The sequence below is a fragment of the Ochotona princeps genome, chromosome 7 (genome assembly GCF_030435755.1).
Source record: "Ochotona princeps isolate mOchPri1 chromosome 7, mOchPri1.hap1, whole genome shotgun sequence".
Lineage (NCBI taxonomy): Eukaryota > Metazoa > Chordata > Mammalia > Lagomorpha > Ochotonidae > Ochotona > Ochotona princeps.
In genome coordinates this window covers 25,983,653-25,996,970 of record NC_080838.1, presented here as the reverse complement: position 1 = coordinate 25,996,970, position 13,318 = coordinate 25,983,653, and the positions used below count along the sequence as shown (strand labels likewise).

At 41.1% G+C, this 13,318-nt stretch overlaps 1 protein-coding gene across 1 annotated transcript in view; it reads left to right on the top strand.

The window, feature by feature from the left end:
* Window positions 1-35: 35 nt before the first annotated feature.
* The window catches only part of LOC131480867 (la-related protein 1B-like), a gene marked incomplete at its 5' end in the record, with an annotated part of 34,791 nt that continues 21,508 nt past the window's right edge, over window positions 36-13,318 (top strand). Inside the window, one exon of the mRNA XM_058667341.1 lies at window positions 36-225. Coding sequence (XP_058523324.1) covers window positions 36-225 — 190 coding nt within the window. The remainder of the gene's footprint in view (window positions 226-13,318) is intronic.

Sequence of the window (13,318 nt, the reverse complement as noted above, 5' to 3'; positions counted from 1 at the left end):
ACATTTTCAATAATAGTATGGCCCTAAAATAATAATATTCTGATCCTCGAAAAATAATCACGGAAGTTGGTCCCTACTCAGCATGCTGTCAGGATGAAGCTCAGTCTACTCATCCAAACCTGGACCAGACCTGTACTGAAGAATTGAATGAGCTGTGTTGTGAATTTGACCTGGAACTTGATGAAATTATATCCAAGAAGGAGATAAAGAACAGGCAGCATAAAGGTTAAGAGATTTGCAGTGATCTTACCAATTTTACATCCCTGCCAAGAGACACAACCTCCTATGTCTGGAAGGATTGGTTTAAGGACATGGCATCTTCAAAGAAAGGTTAAGAAAGCTCCGTCGGGCCCTGCGTGATAGCCCAGTGGTTAAAATCTTCGCCTTTCATGCGCCGGGATTGCTGATGGGTGCGGGTTCTAATCTTTACGGCCCTGCTTCCTATCCAGCTCCCTGCTTGTGGCCTGGGAAAACAGTTGAGGATAGCCCAAAGTCTTGGGGCCCTGCACTCATGTGGGAGAGCCGGAAGAGCTTCTGGCTCCTGCTTCGGATCGGTTCAGCTCTGGCCATTGTGGTCACTTGGCCAGTGAACCGTCGGACGGATTTTTTTCTCTGTCTCTCCTCCTCTCTATGTGTATATCTGACTTTGCAATAAAAATAAATCTTTTTTTTAAATCTCCAGTGTGTAACAGTTAATGGAGAAATCCAAAAACTCATTAATATAGAATAGACAGCCAAGGTATACTCTTGTGGTAGCAGCAATTCTAAAACGTTTACAAAAGAGCAATGTGACAGTTTGATTGAATTCAGAGTATTTGCAAAAAAGCATTGACTACTGTTTGTACACATGATTTGTACATTTTATAAGGCCTGTTTACTTACTAAATGAGACTTGAAAGGGTCTATAGTTTGTGGACTGATGCACATACGTAAGAGACTGACAACCACCTTAAACTTTATTTACACGCCATCGGAAACAAGCTCTTCAGTGCTATCAGCAGCATCTCAGAACTATGGAAAACACATGAACAGGACCCTCAGAAAATGCTCCACAATAGGGAACCTGGGATGCCATCAAGTGGCAGTAATGGGTAATGGGTGGTTGGGAGGCTGGGTGTGGTTTCTCCTCTTGTATCCTCCCCTCCCCCATATGCGGGATAAAGAAAAAGAAAATGTGTAAACAATGGTCTCACCCACTGTCTCTACTCAACCCTTCCCACCCTGATCAGCTAGGTAAACATCACTAATAAAAGTTTTAAAAGTGAAAAAAGAAAAGGAAATAAGCTCCTGTGCCCATATTACCTAGCAAGGTAGTCATCTTTTCAATGCTTCAAAGCAATGGAGATCATTCTAAAATAACAAAAAATGATACAAACGTGTTAATCAAATACACAGAAATTGGCCTTATGATAATACTGTCATCCTGCCATGTCCAGTGAATATTTTCAGTCAATTTATAGTTGAAGAAACAGAAGTGACTTTTCTAATGGAAAGATTATACGCCTTTTCAGAAATGGCTTACTAAAAGGAGCTAGTGAAGAACTGATCTGAACAAGTGAGTTGGAAGCAGAGATACTTCACAAAGTCATAGGCTAAGCTTCTGAGCAGGGTGTATGTAAAGTCAAAAGTCATGGGCAACGGGAATCAGATTGAGATCGAAATCCCTCTTGCCACAGCAGACATTATCCATTCATGTGATATTGTAGAACACACAGCTGTTGCTCGTGAATATAACAACACAGAGATGGCTTTTCTGAAAAAAAGCAATACCATACTTATCAATTGCCTCTTTTTTTTTTTTTTTTTAAGATTTATTCATTTTTATTGGAAAGCCGGATATACAGAGAGGAGGAGAAACAGAGAGGAAGATCTTCCATCCGATGATTCACTCCCCAAGTGAGCCGCAATGGGCCGGTGCTGTGCCGATCCGAAGCCGGGAACCAGGAACCTCTTCCAGGTCTCCCACACGGGTGCAGGGTCCCAAAGCTTTGGGCCATCCTTGACTGCTTTCCCAGACCACAAGCAGGGAGCTGGATGGGAAGTGGAGCTGCTGGGATTAGAACCGGTGCCCATAGGGATCCCGGGGCGTTCAAGGCGAGGACTTTAGCCGCTAGGCCACGCCGCCGGGCCCTCAATTGCTTCTTAATAGACTCATTGAAGTTTTCTGTCATGATAAGGCAACTAGTTTGGATTCAGTAAAGTGCTTCTCTTTGCTCTGCATTCCCAAGGTGGTACTGTTGATAAACTGGATTTGGATATCTTCTCCACAAAGCCAGTCCACCTAAGTAATGCTAAGACAGCTGGATTTCAGGGAACTTGTACTACCCATCTTCTGGACCCTCTGGAAACCATAGCGTTGAATCAGAAGAGGTCACTTTCTCTGAAACTCTAATCTCTGATGTTGCAATAGAAGATCTGCTCAGGAATCTTAGGTGCAAGAAGCTACAGGCATCTTTGTGGTGTTTGTTGTAAGACGAGCCCTGGGTCTGAGATCTCTTACAGAGTTATGTAACTGCTTGCTGTGCTTCCTGGGGAAGACAAGGGAGGGCATGTCATCATTGCATCAGTGGACTCTGCTTTCTTCCTTGGATTATGTGCTGAGATATTTGCCAAGAGACAAAGCATCCAGAAACCTGGGGTCCTTTATTCTGATGTTATCACAGAATTTGAATAATGGGCCTGGCGCCGTGGCCTAGTGGCTAAAGTCCTCACCTTGAACGTGCCAGGATCTCATATGGGCGCCGGTTCTAATCCCGGCAGCTCCTCTTCCCATCCAGCTCCCTGCTTGTGGCCAGGGAAAGCAGTCCAGGATGGCCCAAAGCCTTGGGACCCTGCACCCACATGGGTGAATAACTATGCTATGCTCCTCTCTGGAAAGCAGTACCATACTCTTCTTGTGAAGATGAGAATCTATTGTATGATTCTCCTGGTGGCTGTCAGACCTCCATGAGGACTAATGTCTGATGAAGTAATACATACCATCCTACAGAAAAAAGATTTGAGAGAGAAAGCGAGAAAAAAAGGATGCCAGAAATACCTGAAGACAAGACGGTGTGTGGGGGAGGACTAGGAAGAAATAAAAGTGAGAGATCTAAGGGGTCCAGATGTTAGTCATCAAACGGATTTTAAATGAACTATCTCTAGATGAGATGCAGAAATAGGAAGTTTCAAATGGAAATTCCAGAACTGAAAAAGACCACATCAAGTGCAGTGGAGAGGACTGAACGGTCAGAACAGCCAAATCAAGAATAACTGATCTAAAAGATGGATCAGAATCCAGAGTGGAAGATGGAGCAAAAGTGGAAAAGCAGAGGTTTAGAAAAAGTGAGAGATATAAGAGAATGAGAAGGTGTAACAAACATTTCATTGGATTCTCAAAAATGGGAGGTATAGAACAAGCAATATTTGAGGAGATTATGGCAGAGAACAACATTGGTGAAAGATAGCAAGAGACAAATTCAATCCCTAAAATATCCCGAAAAAGATGATGTCAAAATCATAAGAGGCCATGACTATAAAACTGCTAAAATCAAAAGCTGAAGAATAAGAACAGATTACAAGATTTAACAGTAAAATTTAAAGCTAGCTTTTTGGCACAAAAAAGGGAGGTATGGACACAATTGATTACACAGTTGCAGTGCTAAAAGAAGGAAAAATAATACTTAAACAGTAAATCAAATAGGATCAAGTGTTTGAAATAATGGTTGAAGTGCTTACATGCAAGCTTAGTGCAATGGCTCACTGGCTAAATCCTCGCCTTGCAAGTGCCAGGATCCCATGTGGGTTAAAACTAAAGCTAAAAGAGTCTGGAATTATTCAGATGGGCATTTCACAGTCACAACAGGTTTAGCTGCCACAATACCTATCATATGTCCAATATAAAATTTGTTATTATAATTATGCTCAACATACATATCAAAAATTGACATTAACACTTCTTCATATTTACAATAGGTTTTTTTTTTTTTAAAGATTTATTGTTAAGTCAGGTATACAGAGAAGGGGAGAGACATAGAGGAAGATCTATCTGATGATTCACTCCTCAAGTGGCTGCAATGGCTGGAACTTCACAAATCCACAGCTAGGAGCCAGAAGCCTCTTCTGGGTCTCCCATGGGTGCAGGGTCCCAAGGCTTTGGGCCATCCTCCACTGCTTTCCCAGACCACAAGCAGGGAGGTGGATGGGAAGCAGGGTGGCCAAGATATACACTGGTTCCCACATGGGATCCTGGTGCATGCAAGGTGAAGACTTTAGCTGCTAGGTTAACCGCTAGGTATACCTTTCCTATTTGAAAATGGAATAAGTATGCCAGAAAGTTGGTAAAGCTATAGAAAATGTGACCTCAAGTATCTTGGCTTAATAGATGTAGGGGAAACATTGCATTCACCATCAGTAACATATCATATATATTCTTTTTAGGAGTGCACTGTCCTTTGTTTCACACCATATACAAAAAGTCAGTTCTAGATGGATTGTATAGATCTATATGTGAAATGTAAAATAGTAGGGCTTTTGGAAGGTAATACAATAATATTTCTATGATACATAAGGAATATTTATAATACAATGACTGAACTGATTGATATATTGCATTTAATTGAAATTCTGAAATTTAAATTGTTTGAAAGAGTTAACAGAGAGAGAAAGAGATCTTTCATAAAAATTCAATCTCCAAATTACTGCAATGGCTGGAGTTTCATGCGGTCTCTCATGTAGCTGGGATTGGGCTAAGCATCTTAGCCATCATCTACTAATACATTAGCAGGGTTGTGGACCAGGAGTGGAATGGAAGGAACTCAAACTGACTCCCATATGGGTATGAGTACTGCTGGTGGCAGCTTAATTTATTGTGCCACAACACTGGCCCAAAATGAAATTTTCATCAAAGGCCACTGAAAGAGACTGAAAATGCAAGCCACAGAGTGTAAGAAGGTATTTTTGCATTGTATAAAAATTGTTACAAATGAGTAAGAGACAATCCTAGGACCCAGCGTGACAGCGTAGTGGTTAAAGTCTTTGCTTTGTATGCACTGGGATCCCATATGGGTGCCGGTTCTGGTCCTGGCGGCCCCACTTCCCATCCAGCTCCCTGCTTGTGGCCTGGGAAAGCAGTTGAGGACAGCCCAAAGCCTTGGAACCCTGCACCCACGTAGGAGACCTGAAAGAGCTCCTGGCTCCTGGCTTTGGATTGGCTCAGCTCCAGCCATTGCGGTCACTTGGGGAGTGAACCATCAGATGGAAGATCTTCTTCTCTGTCTCTCCTCCTCTCTGCATATCCACCTTTGTAATAAAAATAAATAAATCTTAAAAAATAGAGACAATCCTAAAGAATTGAAGTGTTAGACTTAAACATTCACCTTACAATAGTAGCTGCCTAAATTAGCAAGTATGTGCATGTTTTCACTCCTATTAGTAAACAGAGATAGACAAAACCACATCAAAATAATACATACAGGATGGCTACATTTTAATGAATGAATGAATTTTATATTGAGATAATTGCAGCTCCACAGGAAACTGAAAATTAGTAAAGAGAAGTTCTGTATGGCCATTTGCCTTATTCTTTGCAAAATCAGTTATTAAAACCAGAAGTATAATTTTTTTCTTAAAGATTTACTTTATTTTTATTGGAAAGTCAGATATTCAGAAAGAAGAGACAGAGAGGAAGATCTTCTGTCCAGTGATTTACTCCCAAGTGGCTGCAATGGCTGGAGCTGCGCTGATCTGAAACCAAGATCCCAGAGCCTCTTCTCGGGTCTCCCATGCAGATGCAGGGTCCCAAGGCTTTGAAGCATCCTCGACTGCTTTCCCAGGCCACAGGCAGGGAGTTGGATGGGAACTTGGGCCACCAGGATTAGAATTGGCACGCATATGAGATCCCAGCGTGTTCAAGGCAAGGACTTCAGCTGCTGGGCCATGGCGCCAGGCCCTCTAGATATAGACATTTCTTACCATAGATATATATATAGTTTTATGCTATTTTATCTCACGCACATACACACACATATTCATATAACCAACACCACAGTCAAGATATTGAGTTGTTTTGTTAGTATGAAGATCTCATTTGTGTTACAATTTCAGAATCATAACCACTTGCCTTAACTCTACTATCTCAACCCTTGGCCAATCACTAATCTGTTAAATAGCTATAAGCTTTGTTATTTTTAGAATGTTTTTTGAATGGAATAATACAGCATATTAACCTTTTAAAAATGATTTATTTATTTGAAAGGCAAAGTTATAGTGTGCTTCCATCTGCTGGGTCACTCCCTTTTGGTTGCAATGGCCAGGATTGTACTGTTCTAAAAGTAAGAGCCCAGAGTTCCATCTGAGTCTCCCAATGGGTGGTAGGCTAGTCCATGTCCTTGGGCCGTCCTCCAGTGCTTCTCCAGGCTTCTTAGAGGGGAGTTGGGTTGAAATGAGCAATCAGGACTTGGACCAGCACTCTGATATTGGAATTTGGATTACAGACAATGCCTTAGTTAACATGCTGCAATCCAGCCCCCATACTTCGTTTTGAAATTGATATTTTTTGATTAAATGTCCTTAAGATGCATCCAAGATGAGCGATAGACCATACCAGTCCACTGCACATGCTGGCAGGCACAGAAACCAGGGCTGGAACTGGCCTAGTGGGAGTTATTGGGGGTGGCTCAGGCTCCTGATAATGTATGTGAGGGCCGAGTGCGTAGTGGGCAGGGTTGGGCTGGGCTGCAGCATCCATTGCTTTGTGTAAGAGAAGGGCTGGAGATAGATCTGACCTAACAATTGCAGTTATCAGTGTGCTTGTAGGCTGATGTGGGTGATGGAATGAGCCGCACCCCGTACTGTCAGGTGCACATGGAGACAGGTCTGGGAATCACCTCAGATGAGATTTATTTGAGGGTCCTCTCAACTAAACTGCTGGACTCAGAACTCCAACCATTAGGAGAGTGGCAAGACGTGTGATGTGACAGTGGAGTGCATGTGTCTGAACGGGGTCTCCCTAATTACTGAAGATGATGCAGTGGACAGCATACCCAGATGCATATGGAGAATCTGGCAGTCCATTGGAGCCTGGGGAGTACATCTGGTAACACAGCAAAGGAAGGAGGTCAGAACAAATTGGTTAACTACCGCAGTGAAGCTTGACAGAAAATTTCTGGATGAATGGAGACTCTGGGGTGGACCTTGGAAGGATTTTGCCATCCATGGGTCTATAAGATCGACAGCATTTCAGAACTATCGAAACTACTTGAACAGAATCCTCAGAACATGATCCACACTGGGGACCCTGAGACGATGTCAGGTGACTCTTCCCCATCCGCAGGTACTGAGGTGGTTGGGAGGCTGGGTGTGGCTTCTCCCCTTATCTCCTCCCTTCCTCCAGATATAGGAAGAAGAAAATGTAGACGTAATGGCCTCACCCACTTTCCACTAATCCTATTCAACTATGTAAACATTATCAAAAACAAAATTTAAAAGAATCCATTCAAGATGTTGTAGTTGTTTTTTTTTTTTTTTCTCCTAGCTAAATAAAATTGTTTTAGTAGATTCTGTTATAGGTTCACAGCAAGATCGAGCAGAAGGTAGATTTTCTGTTTGTGCTCTTACTCCCCACACGCCTGCATCCACCATCGGAGCAGACGTTTGTTAAAAATTGGTGAACCCAAATAGGCACATTATCAAAATCTGTGTTTCATTTTTGAGCCAATTCTCTGTTATTTTTTATTTTACTCCCTCTTTGAATGGCTAGCTTTTTAGAAACTTGATGATACTGCATGCAGGATGGTATTAGAACAGTAGGACCATGGATTCACTGCTAGAATGGATATAGATAGACACAGCCATTATGAAAAACTGGCATTTTCTACGAAAGTTAAGTAGAATTGCTGCAAGTGATTCATCAAATCCTTTTCTGTGCAAATACCTAATGTCCTTCTCCATGGTAAAAAGTTTTTTAAAAAAAACACGTAAACATGTGCAACTGCTAGAGTAGTGTACAGATCTTACTATACACAATAAGAAAACACAAGTGGACAGACCCTTGTAGCCACCTTTTAGCTAAGAAGATGACTAACACACTAGCCACCTTTTAGCTAAGAAGATGGTCCCTCCACGACACCCTCCCCAAAACAACCAGCATGCCAACTTCAGTACCACAGGTTTGTTTTGCCTGTATATATGGACTTGATAAAAATGGAATCATAATGAGTGACTTCTTTGGGTAAAATTTGTGTGTAAGGCTCACTCATGTAAGCCTGCACAGCAGCAGTTATCAAAACCAAAGCCCACTTATAAACGGTCTTGTGGAACACAAACACTCCCACTTTTTTTTTAAGATGTAGTTATTTTTATTTGAAAGGCATACATATACAGAAAGAGGAGAAACTCCTGTCCGCTGATTCACTCCCCTACCATGTCTTTACATATTGCCAGTGGCTGCTTTGTTGCCATTACTGTAGTACTCTGATTAACTTAAAAAGTAAGCGCAAAAGGGAAGCATTCTATTTTTGTTCGCAGCATGGTAGAATTGTGATGTTCATCTCAGCATGTGGTAAATGTACAATAATTGTTCATTGAATTGGGAGATGCCAATGGCAAGCTGTGGGGTACAAAGTAAAATGAACAGAGAACATTGCGATTTAGTTTGAAGAATTTATTGAAGACCTTAGGCTGCAGTTTTGGTTTTAGAGGCAAGAGCTGAAATAATCTCTTAAGTCTCTTTAACAGAAGGAAGATAGATTGTAGTCCAAAAGGATAATAGGGTATCATGAAAGGTGTTGGCTGACAAGTAACTTCATGTTTGAAGATGGGAAAAAATACTTGATTAGGTATCAAGAGCAGGCTACTACAATGATGATGTTTAGTCGACTTCCATCTGCTAAATGCTTGTATTTATCTGTTTTACTAGGACTTCACCCTCTTTGAACATTATTCTGTAAATGGTCAGGTATCCATTAGCACCCTGTGGTGTACATGAGATTCAGGGTTTATTTTGGGAAAACTCCAACCCAGGGTCAGCAGTCCCTCAAACTTAGGCAGGCGTGGTTGGTGTTTATACAGCATGGCCACAAAACCTTAGAGAATGGTGCTTAGCTCTGTAGCTCCATAGACTCCATATGCTTGTGAGGCAGTGATGTTGGTTAATAAAGTCCAGCCTCAGGGTCTTTCCTCTCTTGGAGCCGCTCCTGCCAATGTGGCAGAGGACCTGTCAAATAAATCCCACTTTATAACACTGGGGGAAAAAAGAGTGGGGGCTGCAACCTCAAGAGCTTTAGTGCTGGGAGTGAACACATTTCTTCCTTTCAGCTAACAAGTCAAACCTGCTAAAACTTTTTAAAAAAGATTTATTTTATTTTTTATTGCAAAGTCAGATATACAGAGAGGAGGAGAGACAGAAATATCTTTTGTCCAATGATTCACTCCCCAAGTGACCATAAAGGCCAGAGCTAAGCTGATCTGAAGCCAGGAACTTCTTTCAGGTCTCCTGTGTAGGTGCAGGGTCCCAAGGCTTTGGGCCATCCTCGACTGCTTTCCCAGGCCACAAGCAGGGAGCTGGATGGGAAGTGGAGCGCCGGATTAGAACCGGTGTCCATATGGGATCCCGGGGCGTTCAAGGCGAGGACTTAAGCCGCTAGGCCACTGCGCCGGGTCCCAGATTTATCTTTTTATTAGTTGTATCTCTCTACTAGAAAATGAAGCGAAAACCGTGACGTGAGAATAAACATCTAGTAGCCTTCTCCAACTTCCTTATCAGAACCACTGTCTTCTGATGTTATACAGACTTTCTTGCTCACTTGGTTTCTTATTTATTTATTTATTTATTTATTCATCCATTCATTCATTTTTACCTGCTAATTTTTAGATGATCGTTACAGAGCACTTGGTTTCTTTCTAATAAACATGTTGCTTTTTCCTTGCTCACATAGAATATTTTTCCCTTTCTCTAAACTCTCATCTCCTAAGAGTTGCTTCTGTCCCGTTCTCTTCAGTGATCTCTGAGGATATCAGTTTTTAGGCCAAGTATTATTTTTCATATTAATTTCAAATATTAGTTTTATGTGTAGATTTCTTTCTAATAAATTACTGAAGGATAGGGGTAATGTGTTAGATTGCTTTGTAACTTAAAATATTCTGAAGGTCTTGTATAAATGGTTGACATATTACTTTTTAGTATGTTTGCTTTTATGATCTCTCATCACAATATATTTATTTTAGGATCCTGTATGCTTCTTTTTAACTCTGAATATTAAATGTTGTTAAATATAACATTTAATACTAAGCATAATATTTAATATTAACATAAACATTATAAGAACATCTTGTTTTACTCCACTGCAATTAATCCCTACTTTAAAGCTCGTGTTTTGAAGTTGGTATCAATTATTGTCTATTGGTTGCTGCATTAGACAGCTTAGTAATTAGATTCCTCGTTCTACTTCAGCATGAAGTTGAGAACTTTAAGAAGCTAAATCTCATTAGCAAAGAGCAGTTTGAAAACTTAACACCTGAACTTCCTTTTGAGTCAAATCAAGAAGTTCCTGTAGCACCTTCACAGTCCAGGCAAGGTAGGTAAATCAGCTTTTGTAGAAGTTTCTGAATAGTATAAAGCAGTTCTAGATTGTTTCAAAAGATTGCCCCCCTCCCCCGTGTTTTGTTTTCCGAAAAACATTGGGTATCTGGTAGAGTACTCAACTTTGTATTTAACCTTTGATGAACTTTAGAAGTTTTTGAACTTGAAAATGCAGGTTATAAATTTGGTGAGGTAGCTTTATAATAAACACACAAGGTTTGAATTCTACCTTTTCCTTAACACTGTCTCAAAAGGCAGATAACCAAAAAGGTGACTTAGAAATCATCTGTGAGGATAGTTAATGCACAAAAGCAGATGTTTATTTAAAAGCAGGCAGAATTCATTGGTTATTTATGTATCTGATGTGATTTAAGGTTTCTCTTGAAATAAAAAATTTGACTGATTTTCTGATCATTAAAATACAGTACTAGAGCCATAGTATTTGTTCTAAGAACTTAGAACTGTGTGAAGATGAAAACACCTTTGGGAAATTAATAAATTCAGTTTGACATGTCCAAGCAAATTTTGTTACAGTTCTTGAAGATACTACTAAAAACAAAAAAATCAAACATATAGAATAAGAGAATAGTTGTAGTGAAATGTTTGTGTAATTATTATCTATCTTTAACATTTAATACTTAAACATTTAATTATTTATTCATCTTGATTCTATTCACTCTCTTTAATTCCCTGTGAAGTATTTGAGGCAAACTCCCAACCATATCATATTTTTCATTCCTACATATTTTGCATGTGTTTTTAAAAATGTAAGGGCCACCTCTCTCTCTCTTTTTTTTTTAAAGATTTATTATTTTTATTGCAAAGTCAGATGTACAGAGAGGAGAGACAGAGAAGATCTTCCGTCCAATGATTCACTCCCCAAGTGACCGCAATGGCCGGAGCTGAGCTGAATCAAAGCCAGGAGCCAGGAACTTCTTCCAAGTCTCCCACACAGGTGCAGGGTCCCAAGGCTTTGGGCCATCCTCGACCGCTTTCCCAGACCACAAGCAGGGAACTGGGTGGGAAGTGGAGCTGCCGGGACCAGAACCGGTGCCCATATGGGATGCTGGCACATGCAAGGCAAGGACTTTAGCCGCTAGGCCACCGTGCCAGGCCCACCTCTCTGTTTTTTTAAAAAAGATTTTTTTTTATTTGAAGAGTTATGGAGAGAGGAAAGACAGAATCTTCCATGCACTGATTTACTCCCTATAAGGCTACAGTGGCAAGGGCTGAATTTAGAAGCCAGGAGCTTCATCTGTGTCTGCCATGTGAATAATAGGACTCCAGACATTAGCAGGAAGCTGGATTGGAAATGGAACATCGAGGATTCAAAACAGCACCCATATAGGATGCTGGTATCACAGGGGGAGGCTTATCCCGCTGCACCATGGTGCCAGCCCATGTCTTTCAAGACATAGACAACACAGCACAGTTATCACACTGAAAGTTAACTGTAACTGTTTATTGTTAGATATGTAATTAGTATTCAGATTCCCTATTCATCACCTTATAGCCACAGCTATTTTCAAATCAGGATGCATATAAAATCCAAACACTCAGATAGATTGATGTCACTTTATTATGGCTTTATTCAGTAATTTTCTTTTTTTTTTTTTTTTTTTTAAAGATTTATTCATTTTATTACAGCCAGATATATACAGAGGAGAGACAGAGAGGAAGATCTTCTGTCCGATGATTCACTCCCCAAGTGAGCCGCAACGGGCCGATGCGCGCCGATCCGAAGCCGGGAACCTGGAACCTCTTCTGGGTCTCCCATGCGGGTGCAGTGTCCCAATGCATTGGGCCGTCCTCAACTGCTTTCCCAGGCCACAAGCAGGGAGCTGGATGGGAAGTGGAGCTGCCGGGATTAGAACCGGCGCCCATATGGGATCCCGGGGCTTTCAAGGCGAGGACTTTAGCCGCTAGGCCACGCCGCCGGGCCCTAATTTTCTTTTTTTTAAGATTTATTATTCTTATTGGAAAGGCAGATGTACAGAGAGGAGGAGAGAAAGAGAGGAAGATCTTCCGTCCAATGATTCACTCCCCAAGTGAACGCAATGGCTGGAGCTGTGCCAGTCCAAAGCCAGGAGCCAGGAACCTCCTCCAGGTCTCCCACATGGGTGCAGGGTCCCAAGGATGGTTTCAGGCCATCTTTGACTGCATTCCTAGGTCACAAGCAGGGAGCTGGATGGGTAGCAGGGCTGCCGGGATTAGAACCAGCGCCCATTTGGGATCAAAGCACGTTCAAGGCGAGGACTTTAGCCGCTACGCTATCACGCTGGACCCTATTCAGTAATTTTCTTTGTGTATTTGGCTTATTTCACTTAACATATGATCTGGGTATGTATGCATGTGTCTCAGAATTTCTTTATTCGTTAGCTGACAAATACTTTTTCATATATCTGGTGACAATTTTTATATCTTTGGGAACATCTATATCCAAGTCTTTTGTCTTTCTTTTAATTAGGTGGTTTGTATTTTTGGCATTGAACTGTTTGAGTTGCTTTTTTTAGCTCCTTATCAAGCTTTGGTTTGCGAATGTTTTCTTCTATTCTGTAGGTTGTCTCGATTCTGTTGGTTGTTTTGTTGCACAGAAACCACTTTGCTTCATTTGGTCCTTTGTATCTATTTTTGCATTTGTGCCTGGTTTGGGGGAGCCATATCTCATACATTCTGCATAGTTTTGGACATTTTGACAAGTACATACAGTCATCTAAAAACTCCCTAAGCAAGTTGAAGAGTTCCAGCATTCCAAGAGTT